Genomic DNA, 21,131 nt, shown 5'->3' on the forward strand with positions numbered 1-21,131 from the left:
TATTGTGCAAATAACCAGACAACTCTAGAGAAAAAAAAAAATTTCACACTCATCAACTTAGCTGAACAGACTTCAAAGAGAACAACACTAGGCCAAAGTAAATGAATTGGACACTGTCAAATCCAAGCCAAGCAGTGATTTTTGTAGGTTTTTGAGAAAATTTACTATCCTCTAGATCCAAAAAAGATATGAAGAATTGGTTACAAGAGTATTTCTTGCATGTTCTTTTGAAGTCCCTAAATTTGTTCATCATCAGATATAAGATCTCAAACTAGAAGAACCAGTGCTCTGGACTGCTACATCCCTAAAACCCCGAACAACAGACTATGTTTTTCTTAGAGTTAGTAGTAAATAGCATACAGAAATAATTTTCACAAGCTAGGACAAAATAAGATTTAAAATTATGCATTCCCCACTTTCACACCATTTTAAGATGTAACAAGTTATCCATCATACTATGGCCCCCTCCGGCTGGGCAGGGACTTCCATATAAAGACATGTAACAGGATGCACAATATAAGTTTGCCAACAGTTCTTAATTGTATGGGTCGGCTCTCTACAGGTTTAAGTTTCAGTTATTCTACATGATGAAATCTAACATTTGCTAAGGAAAGGGATCTCCTGTGAAAAGAGTGGGAAGGGGGAGGAGGCAAGGAAGCAACAAGTCCGCGAGCAAAGGGGAAAAAAATTCGAAGCAGGGGAGGAAGGTGGCAGTGGATTTGTTGCTGATGAGGTATGTAGAGAGTAAGTAGGTGGTGATATAAGAAAGCATGATTAAAAGAATCAGTCTGTAACAAAAGCAAAAATTCTAGAGAGCCAGTGAACACCAGAGGTCCAGGGAGAGGGGAAAAAAGGAATAAAAAGGGGAGAAGGGGAAAAAGAAAAGCTTAATGAGGAAGAGAACACCTGTGGGACGGGAAAGAAAAAAGCAATTATTAAAACAAAGGATTTGAAAGTAACTTCTAATGAAATCTGAACACCAGAAGTATTAGTACTGTAAAGCTGTAAATCCATTCTATCAAGGATGCAAAAAGAGCAGAGGAGAAAGTACCAACCACACAAACCTGTAAACTAAAATTGCTCCATGTAAAATCACCTTCTTGCTCTCCAGGTTCAGATAGATGCCCAAGCCATTTTGAAAAAGAGAACTATCAATTCTCATAATGAATCGTGTCAGTGGGGAGAAAAGAAAGATGTATAAAGTGGGATTAAGAGCAGAAAATAAAAACTAAACCCAAAAACCCAATTGATTTTTTGCCCTATTATTTTCCAAGGGGAACTACCAGCTGGATTTTCCCGAAGGATATAAACCAACTCGGGGCTGTCCAACCTGTCCAAAATCCTTCTCCTCTTGCTGACTTCTGTGGCCTTACAGTTATTTTTTTTGTTTCATAAACAGAAAGGTAAAGGGGGAAAAAAAGTAGCATCAAATGTAAAAACAGTAAGATACATAAAACAGATAAAATAGATCCTTTCTTAATAAGGGTACTCTGATGGACTTCTTACAATTGAAAAAAAAGGGTGGGGGGGGGAAGAGAGAGAGAGAGAGAGAACCTAAATCATGGATAACTAAATGGCAAAACTTGCAAAGGTAAGATTTTCACTAATTTTCCAAGTAATGGATTTACAATATTCCTATCAATAGCAAATAAATGTTTTGCAGGCAGAGATATTTGTGATGGGGGGGGGAGAAGGGGGTCTGTTTTCACTGATGGCATCTCTGCAAAAAATGAAGTTGTATGAACTGATTTCTAGAACATCATATTCCAAGATACTCCATGGAAACTAGATCCAGAAAGGTTATTTGCAAGGGCTTCCCCCTCTCTTTCCTTGACTTTATTTTAAAAAAAGTTTTTACTGCATAGTAGAGCACACATCACCAGCCTAAGGCATCCTGTTCATATTTCCTTTTCAAGTCACTAAAAGATGCTTGACAAGGGAAAAAAGAAGGGGTAGGAAGGGAATAGAAAACAGATGCTGAGAGACAGGAACACAGGATACACAGCAGAAAGAAAAGGGTAGAATGAGAGAAAGAAATAAGAACCCAAACCAAAAAACACACTATGAAAAGCTTCAGGATCATATCACTGCGAGTTTCTGAACGCAAACAAACAACAACAAAACTCAGGCAAAAGCATGACTGTACTGTGCACGTTTATAAATTTCAATAGAAGAGCATGTAAAAAAACTTAATCTAGTTTCTAGTATACATGTTCTCTACTAGGAAAAAGTCACAGAAGCCACTTAAGTTTGTTGTTGCTTTTCAAAGAGGAGTACTTGATCCTCTGAAACTACCGTTTGGTACTTACACAGTATTTGAAATCAACCTCAATTTATCTGGTTTTGCAAGTTCTGCTGCCTATTTGCCTGCGCGGAGAAAGGGAGGGAGTTCAGAAAACGTAACTCGCTCCTGGCAAGTCACCGCAGTGAAGAGATGCCCTGCAAAAAGCACGACCAAGACATGTCACAGAAACGTTCATGCTCCAGTCTGCTGGAAACGTAGGAAACCGGACCTTTCATACGGAGCAACCCTGAGAAGAGTCTCCTCGCCCGTCCTTTCCGGGCTGCCTCGTTTTCTCTCTGGCGTAGGGCCCCACGTTTCTCGGGCGGGGAGGCGAGCCCAGCATCTCTGCTACCTGCCCAGCCACGGCCACGCACCCAGCCAGATGGCTCGCACGACCCTCCAGGAACTCGCCCTTACCTGGATCGTGGAAAGGCACCAAAGCGAAGTTGTAAAGCGGCCTCTTGGGTCTTTTTAAGGACGTTTCCAGAATTTTCGACGCCCCTTCGATGACTTGCACCAAGTCGTCGTACATGGAGCCGGTCACGTCGAACACGAAGGCCAAGGTGGAGGCGCCCTCCGGGACGCGCTCGGCGCCGGGCTGCCTCTCCGCGGCCGCCTCCCGCCGGCAGCAAGGGCCGAGGGCGAGCAGCAGCACGGCGCCCAGCCCGGCTCCCCACACCGCCGCGCTCCCCGCCGCCACCATCGCTGGCCTCGGCGACGCCTCAGCAGCCGCCCGCCTCCCCGCCGAGCGTCACGGCCAGAGCCGCATGGGCGGCCCGGCCGCGCCGACACGACGCCCGCCGCGGGGCGCAGCTCTCGCAAGCCCACCGGCCCCGGCGGGGAGCGGAGCGGAGGGCGAAGAGGCGCCGCGGCTTTTGTCCGCGCGCGGCTCGCCGCGGGCCGCCTCGCTTAGCTAGCGGGGCTGGGGCAGCGCCTCGCGGAGGGGGCAGAGAAAGCCCCGTCCATGCCCTGGCGCCTGCGAGCTGCCGCGGGAGCCCCGCGGCCAGGCGCGGGGACGGGAGAGGAGAGCAGAGCAGAGCAGAGGAGAGGAGGCGCCCAGCGCCGCGCCGCTGCCGCCGGAGCCCTCGGCTACCGACTGCGCCGGCCGCCGCCGCCCGCCCGCCCGCGCCGGCCTCGCGCTCCCATTGGCCGCGCCGGCCCCCCTGCGGTGACCTCAGAGGCCCCCCTCTCAGGGCGACCGTTAAAAACGGCCGGCGGGCGGCGCGCGCGAGCGGGCGGCGGCGGGAGGCGGGGGGAGGCGCGCCCCTCCCCGCGGTGCCGGGGCGGCCGGCCCTCCAACGCACCTGCCCAAAACGGCGGAGCCCCGGAGGGCGGATGAGCGCCTTTACCTTAAACCCTGGCGCCCGTTGTTATCAACGCGTGAGGCTGGGTCTTCCCTCGCGCTGGCTACCCCTCCGCAAACGCTCTCCCATCCGTCTGTGAAAGCGTTACGGAAACGACCGCTGGAGCGCATAGAGAAGATCCTAAAACACAATCTAGGTACGGCAGCGAGCAAGGAAAGGATTAGACGCAGAAGGGGCGAAAGCAAGCGGGAAGGTATCTTCACCTTGCCCTATGGACGACAGGCCGTGGAAGAGAGAAAGGGCAAGGATTTTTTCGGAGCTGCTTAGTTGTTTAAAGATGCAGCTAAGCCCCAGCAGGCACACAAATACCTTTTAAAAATCGGATCCTGAGTGACTGACCCAAGCCCATGTTCAAGGGCTGGGGGAAGAGCCAAGAACCGAACCGGTGTTACTGCAGTCGGTTTCAGGCCTAGCGTCACCAGCATCCCTTCCCGTCAGCCGTACGCTGAGGTGAGTGAGGGCACTTCCCCTTAAACGCCCCGGGAGAAGAAAATCCCATCCTGTGCTTCCAGTGGGATTGGGCGTATGGATAAGGCAGGCAGCTTCCAGTTAGCTTTACTTGACGCAATTAGGAAAGCTGGAAAACGAAGCAGAACTTAGGGCGTTAGTTTCCCCCTTATTTTACTAATCTTAAAATTGGTGCTAGAACTGTGCGCTCAAAAGCCATCATATTGTGGCTGGAAAATTAATTATGTAGAAACATTTGATTATCCTAATCAAGTTAGAAGCCTGGAACTGAATTATAAAAAACAGATGTTTACATTCTTTCTCCCCTTCAGCACTGATGTCATGAGAAGAAAGCACATAACCCAGAGCTGTGCAAAGCATTCGTAATAAAACCCCAAACTATGGAAAACTTGCCTCATCTGCAACTTTGCTAGCAGAAAACTCGGACCAGGTTTGTCAAAACATTCACCAGCCTTGTAAGTAGAGATGCGTTGAAGCCATAAAGTAGGAGTATATATTTTGAACCCCCTAGAGCCTGGCAGCATTTGGATTTACAGTTTTCGTCCAGTCCTTTATGAAGATGATTTCCTGTTGCGGTTTTCCTCACAAAGAAAGCCATCGTGTTCTTTCTGCCTTGAATTATTTCTCATTTAGATGTAAACAAGCAAGAATGAACAAGGTAGCGTCTCTAGGAGAAAAAAGCTCCTTCTGACACCTATTGCTGTGTCTCTAAAAAGGTATCACTTACTGAGGATTTTAAGGCACAACAAAGAAAAATAAATTTTACTTTGGTAACAGTGGAAACTGATATTTGTTTTGGTTGCCTAACACTTTCCACTATAAAATACGCTTCAAGTTTGGAAGCTCTAACGCTATTATTCACAGCAGGCCTTTGAAAATTGCAGGAAGAAAGGCCTGTAGCAAAAGAAATTCTTTTATTTTCTCTCCAATGAAATTATTTTCATAGTTTGCCAAAGAATCATCTTTTGGAAAAAAAAAATCACTTATGCCCCTTCTGACATGTTCTACGGTAAGGTTTTGACAGCAGGCCAAAATAATAACTGAGCACAAACACTCGGAGGTCAGGCTCATGCCACTGTCAAAGCGTATTGCAGTCGAAACGCCTGGAGATTATCCGAATGGGGAGGCTGGGTGGGGAGGGAAGGGGAACCAGGTCAGAGGTATGTACAAGAGGCAGAGTTTGGGTGGGCACCTCCACCCATGGACTGGGCTACTCCCACCTCCTGGCAGACCTAACTCTGCCACAGCGGTCTGCTACCGCCATGATTTCCAGTACCGTCACAGTGTCTTTTTTGTATTTTGTCTTTGTCACTCGTTTCCTGATTTTGAGCATACTTAGCCTTGATCATCTTTTGATGCCTGTTTTGGGACTGGAATTTATTTTGTTAATGAAGATCGGTAGCACAGAAGAATTCAGCAGTTTTGGACCTGACTGGCAAATTCCTTCCTACCACAGTCATGTACTGTCACACTGAGTATGACTAAAGTAACCAGTAACCAGTCTGGACTGATAACTGGCTATGTATTTGTCTTGAATAGCTGTAAATTATTAGACCTGGTGAGTGGAGGATTAAGTCATTTAACTTCTCTCTCCCTAGTGTGTCTCAAATATATAAAGCATAGATTTCCTACACTGTAGGGAAAAATATGCTAGCTGAGAACATTGGGAAGGAAAAAAAAAAGCACTTTTCACCCTTAGGGCCTGTATCTGAATCTGCTCCATTTTGTAGTCTGCAGCTGAAAATTATTATTATCCAACTGAAGCTGATGAAGAAAGAGTTGCTGCAGTACAGTCCATAGCATCCAGTTCAGAAACAAGAATCCACTTTAAAAAACTGACGCTGCCTTCTAAAGGAAAATATTAAAATGATTGTTTTTAAAGCTGATGCTACTCTCTAATTACACTGCGGAATACTGATAGGAAAACAGACTCTCCTGCTCAGATCCCATGGACCACACTCAGCAGGCTGCATCTGCTAGAATTCTTTTCTCACGAAACCTCTTTTCTGGTCAGCAAACTCTGCACGTATACCAGATACTTTGAACTGTTTGTCACAGACATTTGACAAGATTTCCTCTGGAATTGCATACACATACACTCTGGAATTACATAAACATACACTCTTATTCCCACTCCTCCTCAAAGTCCTTTTTTTTTTTTTTTCTTTGTTTGGAGTGGATTAATTGTTGTGGAGAAGGAGGGAATCTTTGATGTTTGCTTTAGGTATCTGGCTATGTCTCTCTCTCTGAGAAGTATGTGTATGGTATATTAAGTGCTCTCCAGTTCACAGACAGTCTAAAATTTGTTTTCTTAGGCTTTAGTCTTGTCTTTTTATTTTATGTATATATATACTCTAGTCATGCATATAAGATGCATAACCCACTACTCTAAAATTCAATATTAAATAATGATTTAGGTCTCAAATGCTGTGCTTTAAAGTAGTTTGTAGGAAGAACCTATGCTGCAGTTGGGAGGGATAGGGTTAAAATGCCATCCTAGAAAAGGAATGCTGCAACAGGACTTAGCAGGTATGCTGAGTAGCCTGAAAGCAGGTAAGGCAGCTAGCTCAAGCTGCTGCTAGCTGATCTGCAATGAAAGATAAACAAGGAGTAGAAAAGAGAAAGGACTAATTAATTAATCTTTGGTTATATGTGGCAAAAACTTCACATTCATGTATGAAGACCATGAAAAGAGTATCACTGCTTCCTGTGGGGAGACCATGTTGTCTGAATGTCATTATGTGATGTGAGGGTTCAAACCCCAAAGTGATGGTTTCCAGCTGGTGACTCTATTTTTTTCTTAGCCATGCAGCTGGCCGGACATTAAGACTGTACGCTTTTAGTACTCGCCTTTCCTCGCCGTTGACCAAGGCATTGCCTGATACAATTGAAAGCTCTTCTCTGGGCAGAACAAAGTAGCATTTATATCCAGTTGTCTTGATGACTCCTGGTGTTTTAGTCACAGTAAGTTCACATCTTCCTAAAAGATACGTTACCTTTGCCAACAATACAGACACCTGTCACTTAATATAAAAATGGTGTATGTTTACTTTTTGTTTGCCTTCTGGTTTCTGAATCCTCAGAGGGGGCATATGTTGTAAGTATTCACCAAAATCCATATGACTAGAAACCTTCTGCCGTTGTTAAGAAAACAAACCCCAAGACACTAGCATGATCACCTGTCTGAAGGAACTGATGGACTATCAATTAATCCAGTTTGAAGAACTTGTGTTTCTGATCTTTTCCAAAATCCAGATCTGTTTAAATCCAAAATCAAGCTATGAGCTGTATTCCATACTCCTATGCTTCATATCCCAGCAAAGGAGAAATGACTTAAAGAGAAAAGCTGTACCCAGCATTGTGTTTTGAACCATTCATACATACCTATAATGTCTGACTGAATTCTCACCTTCCAATATTTTATGGTTACCTCTTCTTTTTTAAAAGCAACCTGCATCATGAGCCCAATAATGCTGGATTTTTTTTCACAGCTTTGGCAATTAATGCTTTACAGCAATATCAGAGCCTACAGGTGAGTGCTAGCCATTCTATGCATTCTGCAAACATTTCTAGGCGCTAGACAGTTTCTACTGTAAAGGTTGTAAAAGCTAGACATTCTTCAGATGCCATCTGCTTTCCATTGCAAGAACTTAGAAGTCACATTGGGTTAATCTTTTGCCATTTTCAGTCTCCTCCTTTCTCTATTCCACAGAAGTCGGCTTAAATATAAATGTCAGTTTGATTCACAATTCAGCACCTTTCAAAAGTTCACATAATAGCAAAGAAAGAGCTAGACACAAGCAGTAAGTAGCTGTAGCAACTGGAGTAGTTTGTTTAATAAACCATGTGTATGAGCCAAGAGACTGTTTCACTCCGTTATAGCACTGAATCATCATCTCTTATTTGCAAGATGAAATCACTTTGCTTTTGGTTATAAAACATTTGTTTTATAAAACAGGTCATCCTGTGATCAAGACATAGAAGTAAAAGTTAGGGGCTAAGTTTTTTTTTTAAATTTCTGGCTCAGAAGCAGGCTTGCTGCTTTTATTAATACAATAATGTATCAAGACAAGGACCAAGTCAGGATCGGCCGTGCTGCTCCCCTGCCCTCTCGAAACAAATGAGTAGATAAAATGATGGATGGAGAAGAGAATAATCAAAATCTTAAGGTCTGTACCTAGTGGACAAGGCAGTTGTGATCCCTTTACCAACCTTTAACCTCCACACTATTGTCTAAGCACTCCTGAGCACAAAGTGCTCACTATGCATCACTAATAAACACGTCCTTAAAAAATCTCTATGATCTTGGGCTCCATAATTCCCATCTTATAAATCAGGAATGAAAGCAAAGAAAGACTAAATGACTTGTCCGAGTTAACACAGGAAATCTGTGGCAGAAGTAGCGGGTGAGCCCAGTTCTAAATTTCACTGTGCTACCTTATCATCATTCGCCTTTCTTCTATACTGCAAGTTTCCCTAGCGCTAAGTTTCTCCCATGAATGTCTGCAATTCTCTGAGGCAACACCAGCAACATTCAAAATACCTGTTATTTGCTGTAGAAATAGCCTTGAAGGTGAAAATATTCTATATTTCGGTAAAAATGTTATGATTGCAAAGTTTGCTAGCCTCTTTCAAAAGGTTTTATAGCTTAGTTTCTACCATCAAATAATATAGTTTCGAATCATTATTTGCAAGACGTTTTGTTGACATTCTCTTGACTTAGAAGAACATGTATGCACAATCACTTCTGGTTTTTAATTCCAATCCAAATTTTGCCAGTTTTGGAAATATCAGCAGCATGTCTGAACAGCTGCGGTGGACAATACTAATTTTTAATCTACATTACAGCACCATTTCAAAATATTAAATATCTAATAAGAAAGTGAACATATTTCCATCTGCAACAATAGGAATAGTGTCATACACTGAAAGCAAAAGAACCACCCTGACATAAAAGTCATCTACAACTTTCCACAAAGATCAACAAATCCTAAACCTGGAATTTTTTTAATTTCAGTACACAAGAAATGCATGCTAATTTTCCATACTTTAGAATGGTAATTTATAATAGTAATTTTCCATACATTTTTACACAGAGCTGCGTGATGTTGCAAACCTCACTTGTCACTATGTTAACCGTGGTGCACACATAAGACAGTGTGGTCTTCATCACTCCTAAAATTTAAATATCTCCACCCCCACCACAGATGTGCACTTCTAGCCTAAGCACCCTAAACTCCTTTTCCAATCCATGGAGATCAGATCAATATAGTGAATGACAGCTAGGGCTCAATTCATTGATTATAAAGGGAGTCAGGGATGACCAGTTCAGGTACAGACATTGCGCAGCAGTTACCTGCACTTAGCTTAATGAATGCCACCTGTACAATAACAGTCCTGTGCAACTCTGTGTGTGTGTGTGCGTGTGCGTGTGTGTGTGTGTGCGTGCGTGTGCCCCTACTGTTTTACTTGCAGATCTCTTCAGAGTTTTAGTCAGGATTTTAGAAAGAATTTCAATATTATTGCTGAAGGTCCTTTTGGGAATAACTTTTCCAAGCATATAGAAGTTAGGTTTCCGTAACGTACTATTAGACTGTTTCACCACAGCTATGTGGAGACTAGCCCATCAGAGGTATGCAACATAATATGGTACAGCTCTCCCAAACCAATGAGGAGAATCAATTTCCAAGTCATCCGCACAATTTCTCCAAGACATGCCCATGTATGTACACTACATTGCCTTCACGAACCTTCCATCAAATTACATATAGAGAGAAATAGTTGTAGAGATATAACTAAATAGATAAAATCGTGTTACAACACATTTACTGCTTTCACCACTTGAGTAATTGTTCATCGGATGCAAGATTTTTGGCAAAACTCCTACAGTACTATTCTAAAGCTATCCTAGAAACTTTACCATTGCAAGTTATTTTATTCTCCAGAATTTCAAGGTGTTCTATTGAGCATGTCAAGATTTTCCATAGAGTTTAGAAACAATTAGACAGCCCTGTTGTATTATAGAAGTAACTGTAACAAGTTTGCTTTGAGTTTCAAGAACACTATCTCCCTCTACTGGTAAATCAGAATAAAATGTGATTTGAAAATGGATTACAGAAAGTATAAAGCTTTTATTTTTAATAAAGGCAAAAACATATGAAATTATGTGTTAATAGCCAAGGCTGAAGACAGCTTTAAATTGTAAATAGAATTTCACACAGATACACACAGAGTGTGTATTCCTATAAAGATAATGTTTTAAGCACAAAATTTTACAGTAGATTCTTCTAAAGGAAATGTTCTGGAAAGTAAGTTTAGTTGGACAGGGAGATCTAGTGATACGAAATTCAAAAAGTGAGTGTACTTTTTACTTTTAGAGAAAATTTTAAGATTTGTTTAGAACATTCTTTTTGAAAACTGGCCCAGAAATGATACATTTGTTTAATTCATTCAGCCTGAGAAAATCTACCATTTTTAGTAGTTTTACAATGTCTAACTAATATTGTTGAGTTATTCACAATGGAGTTTTGGAACTCTGAAAAATCTACAAAACTTCCATCACATTATAATCTATAATGTACAAACACTTAAGTGCAAAGAACTAGCCTCAATTAGCTTAAAATTATAAGCAATCAGTCATGTGCATTGAAGAATAACTTAGGTTTGATCTTTTCTGCAGTTCTGACAGAATTAGTCTAGCAATACAGTTCTGCAACCTCTTACTTGCAAGCGAGCAGCAGTGTTTCCCGGCTGACAACCAAAATAAGCTCCTGCATGAGGAGAAAATTACTTCAAGTGTCATTATCCTCTGTTACAAAGGGCATTGCCACTTCGGTCTGTAGACTTCAGCTTGCTTTGGAGTCAATGTTAGATACCCAAATAATAGATAACATCAAAAAGCATCCCATTCCTCTTATGCCAGAAACTATCCTCTGGAATGCAGTTTACAGGTTTACAGCTCCTGAGACAAATTACTGCACCTCATACCTTGGAATCGGGTCTTCTGTTTTTAATTTCTCAGGAGGTACTAGCTCAGGTACAGCATTGTATGAACAGTTGATAGTAGAAAGGAGTTCAAATTACTAGAACTGCCCTGTATATTTTCTGACAGCTGTGCTAAAAGGGATCTAGTCTTACTCAGTAATATGCTTCGAAATAAAACTATTCCCCAAACAACTGAGTTTGTGTATTCATGCCATTTGCTTAAGAGAAATAAGGAAGAAAATAAGTAAATAGATGCTTAGTTCTCCAGGGTTATATGCTCGATTTAGGCCTATCAAAATGTGTTTTGTTTAAAAACAAATGCAAGTCCAAATTCCCTGCATCTGTTTATACGGGCTAAGCCCCTGATGAAAACTGCGTGGCATGTCTCCCATTACCTACCCTCATCCCCATGAAAGTGTTACAAGAATTAGCTCACAGTTCCGGTCTCAATTTATTTGATTTCTCTGTAGAGCTAGCTGATTTAAATAGTTCTCACATTATCAAATATCCTGCTTTAAATCTCTTCAACGAGACTAAGTAACGTCAGACATGTGAAGTGTGTTTTCCTGGCGTGTAAAGAAACCAAGTTCACCCAATTTCTAAGTTCATCATTTTTGAGTGATTTTTTTTTTTTTTAGTCTGCAGTTTCAGTTTTTATATTCAAGCCCATAAAGGCCAATGCAGCCTTTAAAATCTTGCCAAACTGTAAGTTAGCACCTCACCAATAGTTACCCGACTATAACTTTCCAAAAACTAAGTAGCTGGGGAGCTAGTTTTACTACCAATATGGACTATATTCTCCACATTCACTCTCTTACGGGCATAATGGAGATGTTCTTAAAACTTGGAATGTTTTCCACATTATTTCTTTCATTATTGCCTGATGCTCTTGCTTCTGGGAAAGGGGAGAGTTCTGTCAGGCTTATCATTTTCTAGGGGTAATGGATGAGGAGAATGGACTCAAGCCTTTATTCATAATAACAGTAAAAGGTCTTTCATAGGAAAGAGGATCAAGAAGGCCTCGCCTCATAAAATATAATTGTTACGTATAAGCACATATTACATATACAAGTGACTAGGCTAGTTCATCGCTTATCATCAAGTTACCTAGCGGTTTCCACTATGGTCCTCTTTTCAGACCTCCATAGTTTTGTTAGACTAGTGGTCCGGTCTGAAATTTTCCAGACGAAACGTCTGCTTTGAGATTAATTTTGTCGTTGTTAAAAGCTTTAACCAAAACAACGCAGGTGTTTCCAAGATCACTCACTGCTGTGGAAAAGACCATCGAGACTCTATACTGAACAGATTTTAAAAGTGGACCTATGCATAGCACAATGCAATGGGCCAAATGGTAGCTAAGGCATGAACGGTGGGTGCCAGGACCTCTCCATCCAAGAGGGAAAGTATACAACTTCCTCAGTCTGCATAAGTGGACAGGTGCTGTTCTGAGCACTTGCATTATTTGGTGGCTGACAAATGGAGACTCAGTTGAGAAGCCAACTTGTGCTCCGCACTGACAGCCTTTGAGATAAAGGTTGGGTGAATGTCCTCAACCTGCTGCTGACAGTGTCATCCAGAATACAGCTGTACTTTCAAGAGGACAGCCCTTTTTCCTTACCTCCTTAAATCAGTTGAGCATATCTTGGCAATCAGTTCCTTGTCATTAGAAGCTGTTTTCTTTCCCTTTGCTGAAAACTGAAATGCTCTAGTTGAACTAAAACCTTCAAATATAATATTCCCTGCAAGACAGTATTTGCCACTAGTCAGGTATTCCAGTCTCTCCAGCTACAAATCTGTCCTGCCACTCAGAACTGTCACTAAGATTTTTGTTTATTTAGGCTCTACAACAAGCAGGAAAAATGTCTCATCAAGCGAAAAAAAAAAAGAAGTGAGAACACCATCAGCCCCAGATCTCTCTGTATACGGCATACGTTCCTGCATGCATCATTTCATAGTTTTGATGCAATATCACCGAGTATCTTTACTGGGCTGCTACGATGTATATGCACAACTATCCTTCTATACGATTTCAGCTTGCAAGTATCCAGACAAAAATAAAAGTTGAACTAATTTCACTTAAACCACAAAGCTTCCTGTTTCTCCTAGCTAATTTCTCAAATCTTGCCATTTAATTAGTTGAAATATATATTTGTTATGTCCAACAGATTCAAATCAACAAATATATGGGCATCCGTATAATCCATGATGCATTAAAGATCAGATTATATTATTTAGTAGTCACTTAGTAGTCTCCTACTCTGTAGGAAAACTTTTTTCCTCCATATTCAATTGTAAAAGAATCGAGTGCTTTCACTAAACACAACTATCTGAACAGACAAGAATATAAAAGAAAACTGTTAGTAGGAGAAAGTTGGGGTTTTTTTTTTTCTTTCTTTCTTTTTGCCACTCCAGAAATATGGATGCAGAAGTCTGCCCTACTATGAATCTGGTAGTCTCTCAAGAAACTATAGAAGGGATTCAGGGAGAGAAAGAGATGATGTTTCCTAAGTCAAAACTAAAACATTGGACCTGGTTTCTCATATAAAACTCTGGCTAAACCAAAATTACTTAGTCGTCCAAACGTATGTTTGTTTTTCACTCACAGAGCCTCACTAAGATGCTGGGACATGTGAGTCAGGAGCCAAACTCTTCTGAGCAGCTCAGAACTGTTAGTCAGCCCTTCCCTCCATTCGCCTTTCTGCAGGCTTTGCCAACTCCTGGGTCTAATCAAAACTGGTGTCAAATTTTTGTACCCTCAAAAAGCTCTGTTCATAATAATGTTTCGAGGCTAACTAAAAGCAGGAGTTATCTGAGAAGTTATAAACCAGTTTATGCTGGCAAGATTTCAAGCTCATATTTTGAGACTCAAGAAAATCTGATTGTATGCATGAACATCCACAAATGTAGTTGGTCTTCTCTACAGCACTTAAAGGCTTTTTGGCTTTACCTTACATAAAACATATGGAGGCCAACAGGAGCTTTTCTGCAACTACAGTGGACATAAAGTGAGGCCCTATATGGGCATTAGGAAGCCTGTTGGTGCAGCATGGCAGCAAAAATACATATATGCAGTGTAATTGTTAAAGCTAGTCATAATCAACAGCAGTGATTTGAATACGGTCACCGGATCCCTCGGCCTTTGTCGGTGCGTGGCAATGGTTGCTGTCACTAGTTCGTGACCTCAGTCTAAAATGAGATTTGCCAGTACGATGTCACAGGCTAAGCTTCTTTTATAAAGACTAACTTACAAGAGAGGAGTTTGGTTTGAAGCCAAACCACAGTGGCATGCAAGACAAGCAAGCCCATTCTACTCTAACTCAGTAGAGCATCAAGTGACACTTTGGTCATTGCCTGTGGTTTGTCTCTAGTCCAGAGGAGTAAGCTGCATATTTTCCTTATTTTGTATAACTTGACGACAAGCCCTTTCCGAAGAACCCCAGTGGATCTTTCTAAGTTTACATCCTGAATAACTAATATTAACTGAACTGAGAGAACTAATTGTTCCTGCAACTACTGAAGCTGGCCCGTATACAGAAAAAGTTTCTGAGTTTCTTAAGAAAACTATAATGGCTTTGTTTAAAAAGACAAATTCATATTTAAATGCTCCCTTCTTGCCATGTGGCTATCTACTCAAGTAAGATTTATCTATCGCTTTCAAGTCCCCAGGTCAGAGATTCTGCAAGCAAAAGATCTGTTAGGAAGAAAGGAGTCAGAAGTAATCCTACCTACTGTACAAATGACAGTAGTTACTGTTACATACAGACGACAACTCATTACTGGCTGAATTGAAGCACACTGAAATTAATGGGATTCTTGCCTTCAGTTTTCAGCAATCTTTGGATCCATTATTAGGTTTTCAGAGTGATGTTATGTATATTGTTATATATAATAATTCAGAGACTGTAGGGAATTTTTTTGCTTCATAAACTCGGAACGTATCCAGGGCACGCACACACCCACATTCCCCACCTCAATAAACTAAAAATTCCCTAAAAAGAAAAGACCGATGTTATTCTACATTTTTAAATTCAAAAATAACTATTCCTCCTCAATTTCAGAGAGATTTAGATACATCCATTAATACAGTATTCACACAAATGTAGCACAGCGGAAATTACTCTCTCATTTGGTCAGAGCATGAGCAGAAGAAGTATCTAATATTCGTATACCACAGAGACATCACACAATTCTCATGGCTTTCTGCTTAAGAGGACTAGACTCAAGGACTAGGCTAGCAGGACTGCTGCTTAAATCCATAGCTGGCAGAGCTCTATGTAATTTCTTTTAATCTCTGTCTCTGCCCATCTTATTATACCTCACAGTTATCATGAATTTTAGAATTCAGTCAGTAAAACAAAGAGTTTTCTCCTCTCCAAGACTTGAGGACTACCAGAAGCTGAGGGATAATGTGCTTTATAGGTCTGTCGGCTACATTTTGTCTAAATTAGAAAGTGAATTTTAAAAGTTGCAGAAGGTACTTTGCTGGCTTCTGCTACTAACTTTTTCATTAACTTTTTTTTTTTTTCTTTTCATACCTGGGGGACATGGCTTAACTGCTGCCTATGGCACATTTCGTCTGTCTATAAAACACATTCTCTTTGCCCAAATTTCCTGAGAAGCTGTAAAGGTTTATAAGATCTTTACACTTTAAAAACTTCAAATATAAATCTGTATTACATACAATACAATTATTCATGTGAAAGTAATGCAGCAGATTTGTCTATTATATTCCTTGAATGCCAAGACAAAAAAAAATTCCTGCTTAATAATAGCAGTGGCAGAGACACATGGCTTGTGAATTTCCTTGTGATCAGCGTGTCTCTGCAGGTTTTTTTGAATGCTTAATTTCAGGCATTCAGGTTATTAATTCTTGCAGTTACAGAGTTTTTATTTCTGCATCTTTTGCTCTTGGTAATGTATTTCTGAATCCAGTTGTCAAGTAATGCAATAACTACAGGACAGTGGAAAAATACTACTTTTAGAAGTTGTCTTCTGATTGCCTGCGCTCTCTTCAGTAAAGAGCTCCACCTGAGCATTTAGAGAAGAATCTCAACAGAAAAAAAAAGGGTAAAAATACACCCTGCTATCTTGTGTTTCTTATCTTTTTCCTTCAGTATAATTACATCAATTCTATTCAATTTGCAGTTTTTATTTCTTGAAATATACTTTTCTTTTTTATGTGCTGTTTTTACTACTAAAATATTTTTAAAGGGACAGTATAAATGTAGGAAGATTACATTGTTTTTTTATGTCCAGGAGTACAGTATGGAGAATGGTTATGAAGATCATACTTGCTTACAAACAAAGCCAGAGGCAGCCTTCCTGAAAACCCTGCTGTTTTCCGTGGCATAAACCCAGATGGCAGTGATGACAGTAAAAAAAAGCCTCTTTCTCACATGACTGTGACCTTCTCAGCACAGCCAGAGAACGCAGCCGTAAGAAATCTGGAGACAATGGGCTCGGTTAAGAATTTCAGTTCTTCCTTATTCCCTTCCACAAAAAAGTGTTGTCTTTCAGGGCAGAGGGCCTCCTACAAGTTCACCAGTTATGCCTGCAATGTAGGGGCAAGCAAGCTCTGTTGGCACCTGTACAACCAAAATGAGAGAGAAACAAAACGACAGAGTAACTCTTCCTGTTTTACATGGAAATTTTTCCCCCTTCTTATCCTCAAAACCTTGCATCCCCTTCAGCAGAGGCCAATGAAACTATTACTCCCTTATGAACTTGCAGCTAATTTTAAGAGTAACAATATTTCCCTACACAGCACATCAACATTTGATCTATGGTAGGTAAAATAAATACATACTTTCAAGTATAACGGAGGGACTATACGGTTAAACTTTAACTGCAACATTCAGTATCTAACCAACCTTTTCTATTATTTGTTCACAGTACAATGCACACAGTTGAATTTCTCCACTACAAGCTCAGTAACTCAAGGAGATGAGAATGGGTTTTCTCTGTATATTAATAAATACTAGAACGCAATATCCAAAGTGTAATTTAGAATAAACTCCACAGTAGATGACATCATCAGGGGACTGTTCTCACACATCTTTAATTAAAAGTAAATCTGGAAACCGAAGGTTTATCACTTCTTACAAAATCAAATGTTAAAAAGTTTCAGTAACTGGTTTTAGACATAGGCACCCCCCCGCCCCGATTAAGACACAGTCTATTCTGCACTATTTTTAACTATACTTAAGCAGTTAAACAGCTTTCAGAAATTGCCAGGCACCAGGGTCTTCCTTTCAGGGCAAGGTGTCAGACAAACCAGTCCACTGGCACCATACAAACTTTTGTTTTAGCGATTAGATCTCGTATCACTATATACTGAAAAGAGTTTGGACGTACAGAGCTCTAAAGTAGGACAGTTACTCTCTTAACAAACAGTCGTATTATTTCCCTGATATGCCTTTGATTTCTGTGTTGGACTCAAAGATACTTGTTACCAGCCCTTCAGATTTTGACACCGTAGAGCTGTAACTTAAATTTTTATGAACCAAGCAGAAGCTGCTGCACCAAATATCGTTTATGTAGCACAGTTGTAGTTCTGCTTTTTACGTGAATTATATCTCCTGGTGCCAGGACACAGTAACAAATTAGATATGCTATCTAACGTGAAGACAAGTCCTGGATTTCATGGTCCAGAACAAGGTTCCATTTGCATAAGCCCAAAGGCACAATACAATGCAGTTAATAAGATACTGGGACCTTCCTCCCAGCATTGAAATGGAAACAGCGAAGTAGAAAGTGGAGTGTGATTGTCTTCTGTCCAGGGCAATTTTGCCAGAGAATGGAGGCCTAGGCCTGTGTGTACAAAAATGAAAGCTAAATGAATTTCTAAGTCATTTACGTTCTCACTGGTCACTGGACAAAGAAAAAAAACCTGTTTGGTTTTGATGTAGCTAAATCTAGTTAGAGTCTTGATGCAGCTTGTATATTTTTCTTTCAGAGAGCAAGAAAACGCATTCAATTTGAGAATGTTGGTGTGATCAGAGTAGGTGGGAGACTTCCTAAAAATCAACTTCAGAAAGAAAAAAAAAATATATATATATAAAATTATATATATAAATATAATATATATAATTTAAACAAACCTTTCTCCAGAATTCAGAGACCTTATTAAGTGGGAGGCTAAAATTAATACAAATATCAGCAGAATTCCCAACTTTCACAAACATTTAATACAGTTGCGTACAGACCATTACTGAGAATTAGTTCCTATTTCCTTTTAGGTAGGTAGAGAGGGAGGAGGGAAAGAAATGGTTCTGCTTAGAAGTAGTGGCCTACGCAGGATACGTGTTCTGTTTGTCTGTGTCTTGGAAACAGTGTATTTGGTACAAGGCATAGCTGCTCCAGAAGGTTGAGCTAATGGGGTTTGGGAGAGGAAGCACAGATTCAGTCGTGCCATTGCTCAGGGTGCTCCCTCTCACATGAGACAGCCATAATTTTGCTAAGAGTACTGAACAAGAGACTGTGCTCCAAGTCAGAGAATAATATGCATTCTGTGAAGGTGTCTAGAGCCTTGGTTAGATTTATGACTTGTACAATAAGACAACTTGGATCATGAAAAATTCTCTAACCCTACCGGAGTTGCTACTGTCTTTGCACCAGCTATTATAATTTGTTCAACCATACCTAATCAAAAGGTTTCTATAAGTAGTCTCCAGTGCTATCTCTTAGCCAACATCCACATAGAAAATCTGTTTTCTCTCTTAGGTCTCTTGTACCATCTGATGCATCTCCCGGCAGTTCTCCTCAGCTGCTTTTCCCCATGCCCCACCATAAGGTCGTCTTTTCCTCAGCTGGTGGTTTGCAATCCTTATCTGCACTTATGAGATGCCTAACTGGATGCAGATATAGGATCACACGGCACATAACCACGTCCAGTCAGAGATGTCTCCGCAGTTCCGCTAGAGGTTAAGTAAATTGCAAACAACGAGGCAAAGGAATACAAACTGCATCCTCCTCCTTCTCATTTCAGTCTCCATTAGAAACACAACAGAGGACTGAATCACTGATAGACATGTACTTTGTGTCTGGAGACTCCAAATGTCAAGCTCTAGAAATATCTCAGTGACACCTACTTTGCGGCAAAAAGTTCAGCTGAGCTTGTCAGCGGCATTTCATTGCATACCGAGTGCTTTGGCAATCCAGTGCTTATAAAAGGCACTGCATTTTCGAGTAAGCAGCTACACAATAACTTGTTTCTATTTTCAGGTGCGCAATGGGCACCAATATTGCAGTGCATCTTTTGGTGCTCAGGAGAAATTACCATATGAAAAACTGATGTGAAATGATACTTCTGCCTCTCGGCACAGAGTTCCTCCCCTCTCTGTTAAGGCCACTGACTTTTTTCCCCCCGAAAGGTACCCTTTGAAGGACTAAAAATTTATACAAGGTATTCTCTAACAGAAACCTATTGCCATAAATAAGGTATTCCATGTGACACACAATAATTTCAGATAAAACAATTAGAGTAATCCAAACATTATCCAAACAAAATCCAAACGTTATAAAAATAGCTTCAGAAACCTACTACTGGTGAGTGACATAGGTGAATTAAAAAGTCAAAAGAGGTGGCCCATCATATTATACGGTAGATATTTTTATTTTCTTACTCATGTAGGGGGTTGGCCTGCCAGCTCTGGCTTACACAGTGACATGGCTTGCCCTGAAGCAAATTAATATTGCCCTAATGGAACTCATTCCTATCTCGATCTCTGAAGAACAGGCACATGATAGCGCGTTTGGTCACCAGTGCCAACACTGTGGGCTATTTGGGTACAGCATTCTCTGAGCGTAGCCCTGCACGTTATCATCCTGAAAATAACTCTACAGTTTCAGGCTCCTTATCTGTGCAAATATGTATGTCAGCACCCGCCTCCAGCAAGCACATACAGACTTGCCCCAAAGCAGCAAAGCATTACTTTGAAATAGAGTTAGCTATCTCATTGACAATTTCTGTATAGCTAGCCTCTCCTTTTGTGCATAATTTTTCACTCGGAATCTGCTCTGAAAAGTGATTGTATAAATAGCATTATAAGTAACTCGTGTACATCTCTTACTGTCTCCCAAAGATGCTTAAAGACAGCTTTTCTAATCATCAACTCTAAAACTCCAACATAGGATCTTTTCTTATTGCATATCTTCCTGCAGATAAAGGCTTGTAGGTCTAATCACATTGCAATTACACTCTACTGTCTTAGGGTAATCAGCAGATGTGAAACTAATTGCCTGTGCAACTGGAGGCAAAGGTCTGCAGATTTGGTTTTAATGCACAGAACGGTATAAAGCTCTTCCACGTTTCATCTCGCTTACGCTGGACACGTGTGTTTTTGTCACCCAGATGAATCCTGCGACTGAGTCACAAAAGAGCCCAGAAGATGAGCGCTTTAAAGCCATCTTTCACTTTACCGTATGTTTCTTAGGATTCACAAAAGGCTATTTAGCCAAGTATGACTGTAAAATGTACAGCACAACGTCCGATTACTACAGTTATTTAATTAAGGGATATTGATAGCGTTTACAGTTCAAAAGGCTGCACGTTTTACCCTACCAGCCACCAGGTGGAGACGTTTACAACAGATTAGTCTAAACACTAGTGGCTGCTGTGAATAGGCACACCTGTTTACCGCAGGCTGGAGCTGTTAGCACCAGTAGTTACCAACTCTTTCTGATGTAATGCTGGTGTTAGAGGTTAACACAGGGAACTGCTGTATCAGGTGGTGCTTTCTCCAGCTAAGAATCACATGCGGTATACAAAGTGTGCTAGAACAGCACTTTCCTGCCAAGTCAGTGTCAGATTCAAAGGGACGTTCTGTACCACGACGACCGATCGTACCAGTGGAGGAGAACCATTTCACGTCTGTTCTGAGGCACATCTGAGTTACTGATCGTACCAGTGGAGGAGAACCATTTCACGTCTGTTCTGAGGCACATCTGAGTTACTGATCGTACCAGTGGAGGAGAACCATTTCACGTCTGTTCTGAGGCACATCTGAGTTGCTGGAATCTATTTACACTTT

At 41.0% G+C, this 21,131-nt stretch overlaps 1 protein-coding gene and 1 long non-coding RNA gene across 7 annotated transcripts in view; one reads left to right on the forward strand and one right to left on the reverse strand.

Moving 5' to 3' along the window:
• Positions 1-21,131, reverse strand: part of HMCN1 (hemicentin 1) — a 252,628-nt gene that overhangs the window by 187,436 nt on the left and 44,061 nt on the right. For 4 of the 6 annotated variants that reach the window (XM_068953525.1, XM_068953524.1, XM_068953526.1 and 1 more), the window contains exon 1: positions 2,702-3,002. The exons of the other annotated variants lie outside the window; for them this stretch is intronic. In XM_068953525.1, coding sequence (XP_068809626.1) covers positions 2,702-2,987 — 286 coding nt within the window. In that variant the 5' untranslated portion in view covers positions 2,988-3,002. Of the gene's footprint in view, positions 1-2,701; positions 3,003-21,131 lie in introns of those variants that run through there. 6 annotated transcript variants of the gene reach the window in all.
• LOC138068075 (uncharacterized) lies at positions 3,565-19,176 on the forward strand. Its single transcript, XR_011142686.1, has 3 exons — positions 3,565-4,098; positions 4,428-4,571; positions 18,823-19,176. It is a non-coding gene; the product is annotated as an uncharacterized lncRNA (long non-coding RNA).

The sequence above is a fragment of the Struthio camelus genome, chromosome 8 (assembly GCF_040807025.1).
Source record: "Struthio camelus isolate bStrCam1 chromosome 8, bStrCam1.hap1, whole genome shotgun sequence".
In the NCBI taxonomy this organism is placed as follows: domain Eukaryota; kingdom Metazoa; phylum Chordata; class Aves; order Struthioniformes; family Struthionidae; genus Struthio; species Struthio camelus.